A 16,979-nucleotide genomic window follows, 5' to 3' on the forward strand; every position below is an offset into this window, starting at 1 on the left:
ATGAAAGGGATTTGCAGAGGGAGAGCTGCAATTGGCCGGGGTGGGCTGGAGCCCCCCGGTCCGGCCTTTGCGGATCAGCGGGTGACCTTTCCCGGGAACCTGGGGGATCCAGGGGGTCAGGGGCTTCTCCTGGGCTTTCACGTGGGGTCTTTCAGGATGGTCTTTCACTGACTTCCTTATCGGAGCGGGGGGAGTTGGATCTTCTCTTCCACTTTCTTGGCAGTGCCCTTGGCACCGTGGGCTGGCTCTAGCCCTGGCGGGCTCCGGACTCCCACTTGGGAGAGACAGATAAAGGAAGGATTTTCTGTCAACAAAACCCTGCCCAGCTTCCCTGGAACAGGGCAGGGAGGGGAGGAGGAGCCCTCTGGAGAAAGGACAGGGAAATCCACTGCCTGCCCGTGGAGCAGAGGAGAGGGAGGAAGGTCGGGAGCTGATCCAGAGCTGTGGTGGAGAAATTCCAGTGTGTTCTGCAAAGGGTCCAAAGGGAATCACAGAATGTCCTGAGTTGGAAGGGATCCCAAAGGATCTCATCCCCACCATGTATCTGTGTCCCCACCCTGGCTTGTCCCATGTGTCCCATCTCCTGGGATGAGGCTTTACACCAGGATGCAGTGGGTATGGACAGCTGGGATCCCCCAAGTCATCCCTGCCCATGGCAGGGGGTTGGAACGAGATGATCTTTAAGGTCCCTTCCAACCTATTCCTTGATTCCATGATTTCTCAGATCTGTTCCTTGACTGTTCTAGGGTCTGGTGGTGTTTCCAAGGCCCTTTCCTGTCCTCCTGCCGGCTCACGCTTCCACCTCCTCTTCCCTCCAGGCCACGACATTAATGGAGCTCTGGAACCATCCAACATCGACACCAGCATCCTGGAAGAGTACATCAGCAAGGAAGACTCTCCGGAGATGTAAGTGCTTCCCGTTCTCCACAGCAGGAATGGTGTTCCTTGTGATTTTTCCATGGAGAGATGACAGAATCCTGGAATGGTTTGGGTGGGAAGGAACTCATTGAGTTCCACCCCTGCCATGGGCAGGAAACCTTCCACTCTCCCAGGTTGCTCCAAGCCCTGCCCAGCCTGTCCTGGAACACTTTCAGGATGGGGCAGGCACAGCTTCTCTGGAAACCTGTTGTGCATTTTCCAGCCCTGAAATTTGAGGAATCATTTAGGAATCACCTCTGCTGCTCCAGAGTCTTCCTGGATTGCTCTTTGCTCCTTTATCCTTCTCAGCCCCTTCTCCTGTCTCTTCCTGCCTTCCTACCTTCGAGTTTTCCCAGTCTTTTTTTGTTCCCTTTCTCTATCTCCCCCAAGGGTGCCATAAACACTTTCCCTTAATGTGGGCACTGGGAGCTCATATTAAATCCCCAGGATTACATGAGTGTGGAGAAGGGAAGGATCTTCTTGTGCACCCTGACTTTGGGGAGGAGGACGGAGCAGACCTGGAGAGCACCAAGGGAATCTGGGAGCAGGGTGGGAGTGAGATCTTTGGCACAGCTGGTGTGTAAAGCTGGAGCATGGTGAGCAGATCCTGCTGGCTACACATTCCTTGAGGTTGCTGTCCTGGGCACTTTAAAACCTCCTGGGTGGATTTTGGACTCTTCCATCAGTCCCACTGACCCGTTCCCCTGATGTTTGTCCCGTTTTCTCCCTCAGCTGCTTCCCTGAGATCCCTGCTCCCGCCAGCTACACACACCCCCAGCCCTCCAGCTCCGCCGGCGTCCCCGCGCCTCCCGCCAGCGTGAGCAATCCCTCTCCCGGCACTCCCCTCCACCTCCCTCCCGCCGGCAGCCAGCTCCCCATCCGGCATGCTCCTCTCCTGGCCAATCCCTGCGGAGCCGCCTACGGAGCTCACCTCAACTGCAACAACAACAATGGCATGGTGGTGCCCAAGGGCTTCCTGGGCGGCCACTGCCTGAGCAGCGTGGTCCCTCCAATCAAATCAGAGCCCAAGGCCTCCTACGCACCTGGGTAAGCGGGAATGGGGCCGTGGGTAAGGGCGGGTGCTGGGATGGACGCTCCTCTGGGCTGGTGGCACCTGGAGGGGTCCCACCGCGCTGTGACGGGTGGCAGCGGCGCTCTGTGTGAGTCTTTGGTTTTGGAGAAGTGGAGCTCCTGAAGCTTCCCAAAAGTTTTTCTGGGAAAATCCCCCACACCGTCGTGCAGTGCTGGATGTCTACAGGTGGAAGAACATTGGAGCATTTTTTGAGGAGGAAGAGACACAGAATAAACTGGAACAAAGCAAAATTCAGTCTCTGGGGTGGAATTCAGTCTCCGGGATGTTGCCTTGACTATCCCAGAGGACAGTCTGCTACCCTGCGCAGGGAGATGTTCTTCTCATGGCCTGATGTTGTAGATGCTCTGCTCCAGAGAAGGAAAGGATGGATCTGAGCTGGATGTGTCCTTTTCAACAAGCTCTGAGAAAGAGGAAAGGCAGGTTTTAGGATTCCTGATGGACCCAACTGAAGAGTTATTCCCAAGAGGAGAAAGGATGTGGTTCCTGCTCTCTGGGATGGAAGGAGGGGAAGAGTAACATCCCAAGGTGCTGTGCTCTAGCCTGGATCTTTAGGTGGTGGTGGCCCTGGACAGCCTTCTCCCGTGGGATTATGGATGCAAGGATGGCCCCAGGACGGGCTCTTCTTCCTCTGCCTTGTGCCCTCTAGTGTTGCCAGCAAGCACAACGTGGGGATTCCCAAATTTGGGAACACTCAGCCAATGACTTTCACCCTTTGGATGAACTTGGAAAGACATCCCAGAAAGCTAAAAGAAAAAATCTGCCTTTCTTCTATTCCCAGACCAGGGGGTTTTCCCTTGCAGTGATCCCAGAAGGATACCCGGAGCTTAGGGGGAATCAAAAGCGTGAAGTGACGCCTTGTTATGTCCTTTTCTTGTGGATGCATCTGGAATTCTGCAGGATGTCATGAGTAAGGATCACACCTTGCTGTCAGAGGTGGAGACCTTGTTTGGATGTAGCTGAACTGGATCAGCTTTGACGGCAGCATTCCCTCAGCATCCCAGAATGACTCTTCCTCCTTGTGCTAGGCTTTTTCCAGTGGAGAACCATGGAATATCCCAGAAGGGACACAGAAGGATAATGGAGTCCACTTCCTGGCCCAAGCATCCCATCATGTGCTCTGGGACAATGTGGTGGATGTCAACAAACCCTTCCCTTGGACTGGGCACATCCACGCTACCTCCCTGAGGGAATTCTGCAGTGTCCACTTTTCCCAGCCTCCTGGATTCCTTGAATTGTGCTGTTTCCTTTTGTTACTGGCCAAGACTTGGCTTGCTGGTGGATAAACCGTGATGAATCCATAGGAAATACAGTATGAACTCAGATCCCACATGGCAAGGAGCCTGGAAATAAGGCTGGGAATAGATGCTCCACCCGGGCATAGGAAGGGAATGATGGAAAGGTGCTCCTAGGGAAGGTGGAGGATGAGGGAAGTATGGCAAGGGGTTTTTTGGGATCACCCTACCTCATCCCTCTCCAGCCCTTGCTGTGTGCAACTTCCCATGGAGAATCCAATTAATGGGCCTCGGGCTTCTCTGGTCCAGGAAGATCCTGTATCCTCATTCCCAGCTGGAATTGTAGGTGCTGTCAGGAGCAGAGTTGGAGCCGTGTGTCCTGTGCTTTTCCTCCCCAATTCATTTGCTTTTTGGCTGGCTTTCATCCAAGAAGCACTGAGATTTGTCTGGGATTATTTCATGTCCATAAAGCTGATGGTGTAGGATGGTTGAATGGAAAAGAATTCCTGTGGAAAATGGGAATGTGCCATGGTCTCCCTGCCTGTCCTTGCTGTGCCACCACACAGGACCTTGTCCTGGCATCCCTAGCCATGGATGTGCTGGAAAAGGCAGCTGTGAGCTCCCACTTTTTTTTGGATTGTGTTTCACAGTCAGGGCCACATCCTGCTCCTGGTGATGTTGGAATATATCCAGGAGGATACAGCAGGAGATGTAGTGGTGCTTAGGTTTTTACAGGCAAAATCCATCCCATGGGCTTCCCAAGTCCCCCAGAGCCTCCCATTTCGTAGAATCGTGGAATTTTCTGGATGGGAAGGGTCCGTAAAGCCCATCCAGTCCCAGCACCTGCCATGGGCAGGGCCACCTTCTGCTATCCCAGGTTTCTCCTTTTCCAGCATGGCCTGGAACAGCTTCCTGGGATGGGGGGAGAGCCCTGTGCATTCCACTTGATCCGTGTCATTTCTGTGGGAAGCACACCTTTCCCTGGGAGGCTGATAAATTTCTGTTTGGCTTCTTTTCCCTGGAATTCTCACTGTCAGCTCAACAAAACGTCCCTATTCCTGAGCTCCAGTGGAAACAGTGACAGTGATGGCAATCCCAGCTGGATGCACTCAGGGTGTCCGGGATCTGCTGCAGGTGCACCTGGGATTCCCTGCCAGACCCTGGAGGGTCCTTGGATCCACCTGGACCTCTTGGTTGTGCTGGAAGCTGGATTAAAATTACTTTCCCTTCTCTTTTCCCATTGTTCCGCAGCACTTTGCCGGACTCTCCCCCGGATTCCGGATCGGAAGCCTACTCCCCTCAGCAGGTGAACGGTAAGTGCTTCGAAAAGGGAGAAGGGGGAAAAAAAAGTCCTAATCCAAACCCCAAATCAAGCATCCACCCCCTCTTTATTCCGTGAAAGTGGTTGGCTCTGCAATCTTTATCAGCCGGGAGAAAACAGGCGGCTGCACTACGTGGGGAGATTATCAGTTAGTAAATATCCCTCGGCTTTCGCCCATTGTTCCGCTCCCGGCTTTGGAAAAGGGGAGAGGGACCAGCACAGAAGGCGAGCTGGGGATCCACGGACACGGAATCCGTGGTGGGGATCCAGAATCCACGGACACTGAATCTGTGGCGGGAATCCGTGGGCACAGGGAGATCGTGGCGGGGTGGGATGCAGAGCCCGCCGTCCCCCTCGTCCTGCCCTCTGCCTCGGGAACACGGAGTGGGAGCGCGCCCCTGACATGGAACCTGGCTCTGGGAAGCAGCCATGAACCCGCCATTCTCCAGTAAGTTCCTTCCCAGCCTTCCCCTTCCCTCCAGCTGATCCCGAGGATTTTATGCTCCCACTGAAATGGCACAGGAGGGCTGGGACCCCCTCCAGGGTTGCTGCAAGGTACTCCTGGCTTCCCCCAGGAAAGCCACCAAGGGCTGTTTGGTCCCTCTGGTGACCTTCACTGTTCTTCCATGGAAAAAATCCTTGGGAAGGAAGGAGGGAAGGTTGTTCTGGTTTCCCTTCCCCCTCAGCAGGAGCACCCTCTTCCCCAGGCTCCAGCCCAGTCCCCACCGGGAACAGTGCCTGCTTCTTTTTTTTTTTCTTTTTTTTTTTCTTTTTTTTTTTTTTTTTTTTGATGGAAGAGGTCAAGAGTTCTGTTTATCTTGCTAAAAAAAATCCCTGGAATTCCTCCTGGCCCTTCCTTAAATATAACAAAGAGGCCGGGTTGCTCACCATGGGGAGAGCGGCCTTGGAGTGCTCGGAACTCAGTTGGGAAGGAGAGGAGGCTTCAGAGGGCACCCACAAAGCTAGGATCACCTTCCTGGAGATAATTTTTCCTGGATTTGGGAATGCCTTGAGCAAGCACTTCACTTGCCTATCCTTGGCTGGGCCGTCCCTGAGGCAGCTCCCAAAGGAAGGCTGGCCTGGGATTGAGCCTGGAAGGAGGAATCCGGTTCCATGTGTGTGGAAAAGGCACTGAGAGGTCCCAGCAGGAAGCCGAAAAACCTTGGAAGGGGGCAGGATGGGTGGAAGCAGCCCTGCCCCGGCAGCCTTTAGCAGGAGGACCCAGCGCAAACATATTTCAGTTTTCCAAACCTTCCAACGGGAGGAGTTTTCCCATTCCTGGTCAAGTGCTTTGGCCTCGTTACTCAACCCCTGCCTGGGTGTTCTGAGGCCAAAGTCCATCCAGCTCAGCCTGGAAAGATCCAACAGATCCTTCCCTGCCATCCCTCTCAGTCTTCCCAGAGGCTGTGCCAAGCTTGGCCAGTCCTTGGATGCATTTTCCATCCAGTTTTCCACATTGGAGCATGAAGAAGCTTTGTCTTGCGTGTAAAACAAAGTCGCTGTCCCTTCCTGCCCCGCAGTTTCCTTGTGTCCCAGGAGTCATTCCCTCATTCCTGCCAGGGTTGTGGTGTCCTGTGGGGACACCTGAAAGCACAGGTTGATGCAAATGTCAAGGAAAGGCTGGGAAAACAGATGGGCTTTGTCCTGGTGAAGAAAGAGGAGGCTGGAGAGGGGCTTTGGACAAGGGCATGGAATGCCAGGAAAAGGTGAATGGCCTTCCGCTGCCAGAGGGCAGGGTTAGATGGGACGCTGGGAAGAAATTCGTCCCTATGAGTGCGGTGAGGCCCTGGAATGGATTTCTCAGAGATGTGGCTGCCTCATCCCTGGAAATGTTCAGGGCCAGGTTGGGGCAGGGCTTGGAGAAACCTGGGAGAGTGGAAGACATCCCTGCCCGTGGAAGGGAGTGGATCTGGAATGTTGAGGTGATGAGGAGCAGAGCAGGAAGGGAGGTGGATTTGCATGTCCCTCCACGCCCCAAACATTTCTTTTGATGCTGATGTAGTCAAATCCACTCTAATTATGGAATGGCTTTAGTATCCTATTCCAAATGAAAGAGGAGAAAGGTGGATTGGATTTGAATGTTCCTTTTTTTATTTATTTAAATTCAGGGATCAAAGTCTTCTCCTGGTTTCAGTTAAGATGTTCAAAGTGTCCACTTAGAAATTCTCCCTGGACGTCCTGGGGCTATTCAGGTCATTCCATTGTCTCTTCTCTCTCATTGTCCCATGGAATGATAGAATCCTGGAATGGTTTTTGGTGGGAAAGTACCTTAAGGCTCATCCCATTCCAATCCACTGCCATGGGCAGGACACTTCCCCTAGCCCAGGTTGTTCCAAGCCTCATCCAGCCTGGGAATCCAAGATAACTGGGTCAGTGCTAGACTTGGGATCGGGACACTCCTAATGGACACTCCTTTGGCTCTTTCTCTCTTTCCAGATCCTCACCTTCTTCGGACCATGACTCCTGAAAATATGTGTCACATGACTCCCCCTTCCCGCCTGGAGCACCCTCCTCCTCCTCCACCGCCTCCTCCCCCACCCCCTCACCTCCAGGGTCCCCCTCCGCTGCCCCCACCGCCCCCTCACCCCCTCCAGCCGCAGCACAATTCCCACTTTCCCGGCCTGCAGCGGGATATGTTCCTGAAGGCCGAACCCCTGATGCCTCCGTACGGCGTCGGGCCGGGAATGGCGCCCGCTGAGCTCCACCATGCCCAGCAATCCCAGATGCTGCACCAGCTCCTCCAGCAGCACGGAGCAGAGTAAGGCCTGGGAATGGTGGGGGTGAGGGAATGGGAGCTGGAGGTGTGTGGATTGCCTGAAGTGTGGGGTTCGGGGGTAGGAACAAACAAGGGGGAATCTGTGGAAGGTTCCCTGCCCATGGCAGGGGTTTGGAACTGGATGAGTTTTACTGACCCAAGCCATTCTGGGATTCTTTGGAATTAAAGATGTGGCTCACCACGAGCGACCCAGACTCAGCAGTGTGGGATAAGGTGGGACAGCACTGTGGGAATGTTGTTTTCCACGTGAGATCCCGCTTGTCCTGGTCATGGGTTGTCAGATTGTCAGCTCCCGACTCCGTTCCCTGCTGAGCCTTCCGGTGGTATCCACAGCCTCCCGGTGCATCCCGCCAAGAAGCGGAAACACTCCGAGTCCCCCCCCAACACCCTCAATGCCCAGATGCTCAACGGGCTGATCAAGCAGGAGCCGGGAATGGGATCTGTGCCGCTCAATCCCGATCGCGTCCAGACGCCTCCCTGGCACCAGCCGGGTGCGCTCTCACCAGGTACCCCCATTTTCCCTGGAATTCCAGCCCCACTCCCGCCGGGCCAGGGGCATGAGAGGAGGGGGAAGGTGGTTGCCAGCAGTTGCCAACCTGTGGGATTCACCCCTGGCCTGGATCTGGTGCTGCCCTGGCAGTCAGGAGGGAAGAAGCTTCAGGCGGTGCCAGTCACTTCCTTGGGTTCCCTCCCCTCTGGATACTCAGCCCGGTGAGTGAAATTGGGATTTAATCCATTTCAACGTTCTCCACAGGCCTGATTCAGGATAACGACAGCCTGAATGGCTCCTACCTGGACCCAAACTTCCAGTCCATCAAGTGGCAGCCACACCAGCAGAACAAGTGGGCAACTCTGTATGATGCCAACTACAAGGAGCTGTGAGTAATTCCTTCGCCACTGGAAAAAGTGGGATTCGCATTCCTTGCGCAAGTGGCAAGCCACTGGGGTTGGGAGCATCCCACTCGAAATACGGGATAAGGATCGCCCTGGGCTGGGCTTTGTAGGAAGTAATGCTCCCCACTGCCCCTTTCCTACTGGGAATGTTCCTCCTCCACACTTTCTATGGATAATTAAGGAATAGCAGAAGGCATTTCAGCAGCTTTGGTGACAATTCCGCAGCCACTCAGACCTTGCTCACCATGGAGGGCTTTATTGGCAAATCCGGCCTTGTCCTGAGGAAAGTTGGGATGAGAAGCACCTTTTTCCCCTGGCCTAGGTTTACCAGGAACCTGGATTTTAAATTTAGGATTGGGAATTCCCAGTGTGGGTGACTGGAGGTTATCCAGAGCCACTTCAGGACAGCTTGAGCAGCATGGAAAGGAGCTGGAGGAGCTGGAGTGGGAGTGGTTGAGGGGGCAGAGGAGGAAGGAAAGAGAGGGAAAGGGTTTAGGAAATCTAGGAAGTGGTGGACAGGCCAGAGAGGAAGGCTGGGATGACCAAGGTAGGGAAGAGAGAAGTGGGAAGGTGGGCTGGGAATTGGGGCAGTGGAGGGTGGAGACAGCACACGGGGAAGGAGGAGTGCTCAGGAGGAAACCACTCTGGATCCTCCCTGCATTCCTGGGCGGTGACAAAGAGCTGGCAAGCAGTGGGATGGCTTCCAGGAACCTCTCAGGGACCCTCTGTTCCCTCCCAATTCCCTCCCTCCTTTTTCCACACAGCCAGCTGGGGTCCTGTGGGGGACACTGAGCAGGGAATGCTCCGGTGCCTCTGGATAACCCGGGACTAGGATCACACTTTGCCTGGGAATGGGAGCCAAGAGCTCCAAGGGTGGGGGCAGGGTCCCATCTTCCCCACACAAACCTGCTCATCCAGTCTTTATCCCATTTTTCATGGTGGTGCCAGGGCAGGGAATTCTCTGTCGGAGCTGGTCGCCTCTTTTGGACTCTGTAGCTGTTTTCCCACCCCACAGCAGGAGAGGGATAATTTGGGAAGACAATTCCTTCTGGTTTACCAAGCCATTTCCATGAAAGAGTATCAGCAACTCCAAAGCTATCCTGCACCTTTCCCTGCTCTCCACCACCAGTTTGCTCCCTCTGGATGGTGGGATGGGGAAAGGTGAGCATCTCCCATGGACCCTCTTCCCCAAATCCTTCTTCCACGTGCAGGAATTCCACTGCCACCTCCTCTGACCTCTGTCTGGACATGTCACCTCATATCCTTTGGTTTTCCAGCCTCCGTTCTCCTTCTTGCCGCTTCCTGCTCTGGGAAAATCATTTTCCATCCCAAACACATCACAGCTTGTCCTGGGCCATTTCCAGGCGATTCTGTCCCAGTTCCAGAGATTTTCCATCCACCCTCATGTCCCCAGGTGCATTGGCAGAGACAAACTCCATGATATTTTCTGCTGGACACTGAGGAGTTGCTGAAGAACATCTACAAAACCAGCCCTGCTCTTTGGATCTTGGGATCACTTCCCTAATTCCTGCTTTCAGGATTTAGGGTAAAAGCCAGAGCAGACCCACTCCTGGGGCATTGAGGTCTTCATCCCGTTGTGTAAGGAATAAATTCCATTGAGGTGACGCCGTGGAGATTTGAGGAAGCCACGTGGGCTTTGTTGTGGCGCTGGATTTGAGCGGAATTAAGGGTTAAAGGTTGATTAATTAATTTTTAGCTCCACGTTACCTCAGGGGACTCTTCCTGCTCCTGTGCAAGGTAGACCTGCATCTCTTTTTAAATGGAATATTCTTTCTTTCTCCTGGTGCAGCACTTTCCCAGCATAATCTATGACAAACACACACTAAAAAATTCCATCTTTCCTTGCTCCTGTAATGGCATTTTTTAAGTTGGTTAATTCAAATCTGGCAGGTGGCAATTGTCTCTTTCCTTTCTGCTTTTGGGTGTCCTCAGCAAATGAGCAGCATCCATATCCAGATCCATTATTCCTCCAACTTAGCTTCCAAGGAGCAGCCATTCCCAGTCTGGTTTCTGCTGGAAGCTGTCCCCAGTCTCGATGTGCTCTGTGAGTTCCCTGTGATCCAAGTGCCCAAAACCTTTTCACGGCCTCAGGAATGTGAATCATCTGAATTATCTGATTTTTCCTACTCTTGATCCTAAGAAAAGAGTCCAGGAAGGAGGTGAAGGAGGGAGAGCATGGGAAACTCTCCAGGTTCTTACCAGATTCTTGGGAATGATTACAGGGCAAAAAATACAATTAATGTTATTCCATGTTTTCCTCCTTTTGCACACAAAATATTAGGTTCCATAAGGGGATGGGGTAGGGATTAGGTTTCATTCCAGGCTCGTGTCTCAGGTTTTGCCAAGGAATCTGTGTTGTTGAAGGAGACAGAAATCCCTGGATTAATTTTATGGATAACATCGAATTTTTTTGGCCTTTTGCTCTGATTTTGTGGTTTTAGACTCAGTGAACTTTTCCAGGGATGAGCTGGTTTCCAGCAGCAGAGCCAAAGAGGCCTGGAACCAGCAATTCCCCTAATTTACTCCTGGGAGAAGGAGCCATTCATCTCCCTGACAGCGAGCTCTGATAAATTCCAGCTCCCTCCTCCTTCTCCCGGTTTGAGGGAAGGCAGCTGGGAATAGTGCAGCCCTTCATGGAAACATCTCTGTGCTGAGGCCAGAGCCTTGGAACTGGGAAACTGGGAAGGTGCTGTTCTTTTCCCACCCAGCAAACTGGTGCTCTCCAGGGGCTAATCCTGGGACTTTGGGGTTGCACCCCTTGGCTGGTGGAAGTGTCCAGATAAACAGCTCTAAACTCGGTCGTGCTGCACATCCTGGATCTTACCAAGGGAATGGAGACCACTGGGATGTGGTCCAGACCTGCTGGATGTGTTTTGGGATATGTGATACGGGGTGCTGGTGTTGGATCATGGATGTGTCCCGGGAAGCTGAAGGGAATACATAGTATGGACATGCCGGAGGGATAGTGTGGGAGAGATTAGTGTCCTGCTGCTCAGCTGGAGTTTGTATCCTGGAAACAAAAGAAATTTGGGAATGTCTTTGGATTAGGGGTCTGTCAATATTATGTCTTAGGAGTGGTTTAGATATGGGGAAACCTGGAAGGAAGGGAGGGAAGGGGGAACATGAGCATCCCTCTGCTGTCCCACTCTTTGCCAAATCCCAGTACAATTCCCTGTGGGATTGGGAAAAACCTCCTCTGATCCTGCCCTTCTGTCCTACCTTAATCCGCCCCTGTCAGTGGGCATGTTCAGGATCAAATAATCCATTTGACTCCAGACCTTTTATTCCTGACACTTTGCTCTTTGGCCCCTGCACTGTCCCTGGAAAAGTCAGCATGGAAAGCAGCTTCTCTCCTCTGGTCAATCCCAGTGCAAGGATCCTGATCTGGGGGATGCACCAGCCACAGCCATTGGGAAAATGGGAAAACCAGTGAAAAGGGGCCTCTGGAAGGGAAGGGGATTGTGGAAGACCTGGAATTTCCAGAAGGCAGAGGGGGGGGAGCCTGCCTGTCTCCCCTCTGTCAGCACACATTTAGCAGCCATCAGTTTTTCGGTTTGGGAAGCGTCCATGGCTTGGAAGTTCGGACAGGCCCTCTCTCTCCCTTGCTTTGCCAGTTGAAAACAGTGGGAAGAGTGGTGAACACTCAGGAGCCATAAAAACTGTCAGGGATGGCTTTGCCACCCTTGGGATGAGGGCGCTTGGGTCAGCTTCAGCTGCGTGTCCCAGTCAGGAATATCCCAGACGTAGAATCCAGGGCTGAGGCTGGGAGGAGGTTGGGGAATTCCTCTCGTGCCTCTGGGCTAAGGTAGTGCTCTGCTCCCACCGCCTGGTTTGTGTCTGGAGCACGGCACAGCATTCCCAACTCCCTGGGGCGTAAGGAGTGAGTAGTTCCTCGTGGCCATCCCAGAATTACTCGTGGCAACCTGGAATCACCCCCAGCTCTCATCCACATGAACTCCTCAGGTGATTGCACTGGGGAATGCTTTTATTCCAGAAAAAAAGGAGGGATACCAGTGAAGAATCCCTGTCTCCTGCTTCCCTGAGTCTCCTGAGTTCTGCCACATTCCTTACTGTCAGTCTGTACACCTCCCTTCCCGTTGCTCCAGTCTTTCTCGAGGTGGAAGTCAGAAATAGTTTGATTTTGGGGGAAAAGTACTCCATAATTTTCAAATCTGAGATCCAAGGCTGGGCTGAGCTCCCCTTTTACCTCATGCCTTGTTCCTTAATTAAAAACAATGGGATTTGGGTGTTCTGTGGGATGAGAGCTCCTTCCCCCCTTCCGAGGGCCCACGAGCCCAGGACTAGGCTTTATGGATGGTGAGGAAAATGGACTCGCTGCAAAGGCCACATATTTTCCTGATTCCCATGGAAACCAGCCCATTAAGGAGATGTAGATTAAACCTTTCCAGCTGGTGTGTGTTCATGGAGCAGCCAGGACCCCTCCTCCTCCTCCTCCTCCGAATGTGTCTGCTGGGAGCTGGAAGCTTTTCCACAGCAGCCGGAGCAGGTGGTTGTGATTTCAGCAGGAATTCGGGATACAGGGGTACAGCCTGGTAGAAGGTGACACTGGGAATGCCACAAGATGTGGGTCAGTCTGAGCTGCTTATCCCAGTGAGCCACGTTAAAGGGATGCTCCAGGCTTTGAACAGACTTTGGAACTTGGGATCTCCATATTCATTCCCAGTTGAACGGGAAGAGCTGTAGAATGATGTGGGTTGGAAGGGACCTTACAGATCATCCGGTGATGATCCATGGGCAGGGACACCTTCCACTGGCCTGTGTTGCTCCAAGCCCTGTCCAGCCTGGCATGGAACACTTCCAGAGGTGGGATATCCACAGTTTCTGTGGGAAAATCCTGATCTCACCTGCTCCCTCTTCCCAGCCCGATGCTCACGTACCGCGTGGATGCCGACAAGGGCTTCAACTTCTCCGTGGGGGACGACGCCTTCGTGTGCCAGAAGAAGAACCACTTCCAGGTCACCGTGTACATCGGGATGCTCGGCGATCCCAAGTATGTGAAGACCCCCGAGGGCCTGAAACCCTTGGAATGCTTCTACCTGAAGCTGCACGGAGTGAAGGTAAGCGGGAGCTGAGGGATCGTGGTGAATCCAGCTGGGAAACGAGGGATGGGGAGGTGGCTGGGAACAGATAACGCCACCTCTTCATGTAGTACAGGAATGTGTGGAATCACACAGTCGTGGAATTGGCTAGGTTCATGGAGTCCAGCCCTTCCCCCAGCACTGCTACGGCCACCACTAATCAATGTCCCCAGGTGCCACATCCACACGGCTTTTAAATCCCTCTAGGAATGGTGACTCTACAACTGCCCTGGGCAGCCTGTTTCAATGTCTGACCACCCTTTCCATGAAGAAATTTTCCCTAATATCCAATCTAAATATCCCCTGAGGCAATTGAGATACAAGTCCTAAGATGGACTCAGTCTGTCTATCTTCAGGATTGATTCCCACTCACCTTTGACTCCAGAGGGGTAAAAGCACTTTGGGAAGATCCTTCCACCCTCAACTTCTTTTGACACCTGGACAATGCTCACACTTGGGCTGGGTGTTTGGAGTTGGATGTACCCAGTCATGGAAGGGTCAGCAGAGAGCTGGGAAGGGGAAGGTCTCTGTGCTCTGTGCCACATTCCCAAATGCTTCTCTCCAGCTGGAGGCCTTGAACCAGTCCATCAACATCGAGCAGTCACAGTCGGACCGCAGCAAACGGCCCTTCAACCCCGTCACGTGAGTATATCCATGTGGGAATGAACATCCTGTGTTTCCAGGGAATAAGCAACAGCAGGAGAAGGTGGGGAGATGGTAAAGCTGGAGGTTTCCCACTCCACTGTGTGGCTGTCACAGTCTCCAGTTTTCTCCTGTTTTCCCCTCTTTGCATTCCCAACCCTGCTCTGTGTCTAGCTCATAGACCTGCCATGGTGAAGCAGGCCAGGAGATGGCCATTCCCAAAAAAGCCCTCTTCCCCAGGTTGTGGCTCCAGCCTTTCCATACCTGGTTCCTCAGAGCAGCCTCAAGGCGTGAAGAATGTGTTGCAGGTCCCAAGATTGGAGCAGTGTCCAGTTGGGGATGAGGGAAGTGTTGTTGGGTCCAAGGCCTCCAGGTGCAGGAAAACCATGTACTTCCCATCTAAGGAAGGGATAGGAGAGGAGTGGGAAAAGATAGGCACCATTTCCAGATAGCCACCATCTTCACTCATTCCTTTGCTTTCCTTTCCTTCCAGAGTGAACCTGCCCCCGGAGCAGGTCACCAAGGTCACTGTGGGGCGGCTGCACTTCAGCGAGACCACAGCCAACAACATGAGGAAAAAAGGCAAACCCAACCCGGACCAGAGGTGAGGGAGGACACGGGGGCCTCCTCCAGAACATCCTGAGAATCCCGTGGATCTGCCTGTCCCTGGGTTGGGCAGAGTGGCTGAACGGGGATGTGGGAACGGGGCCTGGATTGTGGATCCCTCCCAGATCCTGCTCTGGGAGGAGGGCTTGGGGACACCCAGCACAAGGAGTGGGAGTGCTGCGAGCCCACCATGGTGCCCAGTGCTCCAGAGGGGACAGAGATCCTGCTCTTCCCAGCACAGGGTGTGTGCCTGAGCTGTGTCCCTCCACAGGTACTTCATGCTGGTGGTGGCCCTGCAGGCACATGCCCAGAACCAGAACTACACACTGGCAGCCCACATCTCTGAGCGGATCATCGTACGGGTAAATCCCTGTCTCCTCCCTCTGGCCCCACACTCCTCTGCTGCACCATCCTGGGCTGTTTCCTACATTCCACACATTCAGAAAATGTGTGGATGTGGCATGTGGGGTGGTGATTTAGTGGTGAATGTGGTGGTGGTACTGGGTTGGCTTTGGCGTTCTTAGAGGTCTTTTCCAAGCTCGATTTCCCACCTTTCCCACCTCCAAACTCTCCCTGCCTTGCTTGTAGCTTTCCCTGTCCACGCTTGGCTTCTGGCTTCAGACTTTCCATACCTGTTTCAAGAACCTGTTACAGGATAAGGAAGGAATGCCATTCTCCAAATGGGATCAGTGTCCAGTAGCATTGTTGGAAATGAGGGGAGAGTGTTGTTGGAGCTCTGCAGCAGGAACAAGAAGATGCAGGAAAATTGGGCACTTTACCGGAACATCACCTTTTCGTGTCCTAAGGCAGAGGAGCAGGAAAAGAAAGGCACCATTCCCAGGCTCTCCCAGGGTTTTGCTGGAGCCCCCTGCTCCAAAACATGAAAGCGGGTAGTAAAACCCAAACAGGGACCTCAGACAAAAAGTCCACAATGGATTAGGCAGCTTCCAGGACGTCCAGCACAGAATTTCAAGGAATTGCAGACATCCTGGAATGCTCTGAATTTGGGACTCAGGAGTATCATCCATGTCATTTGGTTTCCTGCTGTCCTGAGTGGCCATAACACTGATAGCTGGGATAACAGCAGAAGGAACCAATGATACTCCTTTAGGGAGAGGAGAGGAGAGGAAGGGCCAACCTTCCCTATCTCTGCTTCCCAGCGTTCCTCTCCCTGCCTTTCAGTCAGTCCCTGTTTTCCTATTTCTCCACAGGCTTCCAACCCGGGGCAGTTTGAGAGTGACAGCGACGTGCTGTGGCAGCGGGCGCAGCTCCCGGACACCGTGTTCCACCACGGCCGGGTGGGAATCAACACGGACCGCCCGGATGAAGCCCTGGTGGTCCATGGCAACGTGAAGGTCATGGGGTCCCTGATGCACCCTTCGGATGTCCGAGTGAAAGAGGACATCCAGGAGGTGAGAACCTGGAAAACAGGGTGGGCTTGGGGTCGCCAGGAGTCTGAGGAACTCCAGTGATTCTTGTGGGTCCCTTCCAACTCGGGATATTCCATGATCCTATGACTGGGTGGGTAAAGTTGGTGGGAAGTGCCTTAGGATTCTTTCTGTCCCAGGCAGAGCCAGTCCACCGTGTCTTAGGGGATATTGAGTCTTCCAATGTTAGCCAGAAGTAGCGAACAGTGGGAAAAAGGTGGAAAACAAGTGGAAAAAAGGTCAATATGGCAGGTACCACACTGGGCCTTGCCAGAGCCTGGGTGAGAGGCTTGGCTCTGCTCTGAATTCCTCTCAGCTGGATTTGCCTGTCCAGAAAAGCTGGATAGAATCATGTCATCTGTTTTGGGGAACTGTCTCTTCCCTGTGTGTGGTTCTGCAAGGAGACTCAGTCTCCTGATTTCCCTATCCAAGGATCTTGTCCCGACCTGGACATTAGCTCCAGTGTTGGTCCTTACGGCTGCTCTGAGCAGGATTCAGGGCTATCTCCCAAAGGAATTCCCGTGAGCCATAGTGGGTTGTCATGCTTGGATGCAGAGTGGTGGGGATTTGAGAAGCAATATCCTGTTGGGAATTCCGTGTGCCTGTTTTGTCCCAGGTGGACACCACAGAGCAGCTGAAGCGGATCTCCAGGATGAGGCTGGTGCACTACAACTACAAACCCGAGTTTGCAGCCACGGTGGGCATTGACAACACCTCTGAGACAGGTACATCCCATGGGAATACACCTGTGAGACAGGAATGTCCCACGGGAATATGACTCCGACACAGGAATGTCCCACAGGAATTCCCTGCCTTTCCCAGGGGCTGTACCCGGCTCTGTACCGGGGCAGCTCCCCAGGTGTAGGGTGGGCAAGAGGGGCCTCCTAACCTCCCAAATTAAGGAATCTAATGAAATTCCCTCTTTAGTGAGTGGGAGAGAGAGTGGCACT

The 16,979-nt window shown here is 53.3% G+C and overlaps 1 protein-coding gene across 6 annotated transcripts in view; it reads left to right on the plus strand.

Moving 5' to 3' along the window:
* The window catches only part of MYRF (myelin regulatory factor), a 44,414-nt gene that overhangs the window by 16,899 nt on the left and 10,536 nt on the right, over positions 1-16,979 (plus strand). For all 6 annotated transcript variants that reach the window (XM_066187398.1, XM_066187397.1, XM_066187400.1 and 3 more), the window contains exons 2-13: positions 819-906; positions 1,651-1,965; positions 4,495-4,556; positions 7,001-7,322; positions 7,674-7,846; positions 8,095-8,218; positions 13,138-13,333; positions 13,920-13,996; positions 14,490-14,600; positions 14,874-14,964; positions 15,814-16,014; positions 16,646-16,754. In XM_066187398.1, the coding sequence (XP_066043495.1) occupies positions 819-906; positions 1,651-1,965; positions 4,495-4,556; positions 7,001-7,322; positions 7,674-7,846; positions 8,095-8,218; positions 13,138-13,333; positions 13,920-13,996; positions 14,490-14,600; positions 14,874-14,964; positions 15,814-16,014; positions 16,646-16,754 (1,869 nt within the window). The remainder of the gene's footprint in view (positions 1-818; positions 907-1,650; positions 1,966-4,494; positions 4,557-7,000; positions 7,323-7,673; positions 7,847-8,094; positions 8,219-13,137; positions 13,334-13,919; positions 13,997-14,489; positions 14,601-14,873; positions 14,965-15,813; positions 16,015-16,645; positions 16,755-16,979) is intronic.

This window comes from Chamaea fasciata, unplaced genomic scaffold (genome assembly GCF_029207755.1).
Source record: "Chamaea fasciata isolate MVZ Bird 193981 ecotype frontalis unplaced genomic scaffold, bChaFas1.0.hap1 SCAF_7, whole genome shotgun sequence".
Classification (NCBI taxonomy): domain Eukaryota; kingdom Metazoa; phylum Chordata; class Aves; order Passeriformes; family Sylviidae; genus Chamaea; species Chamaea fasciata.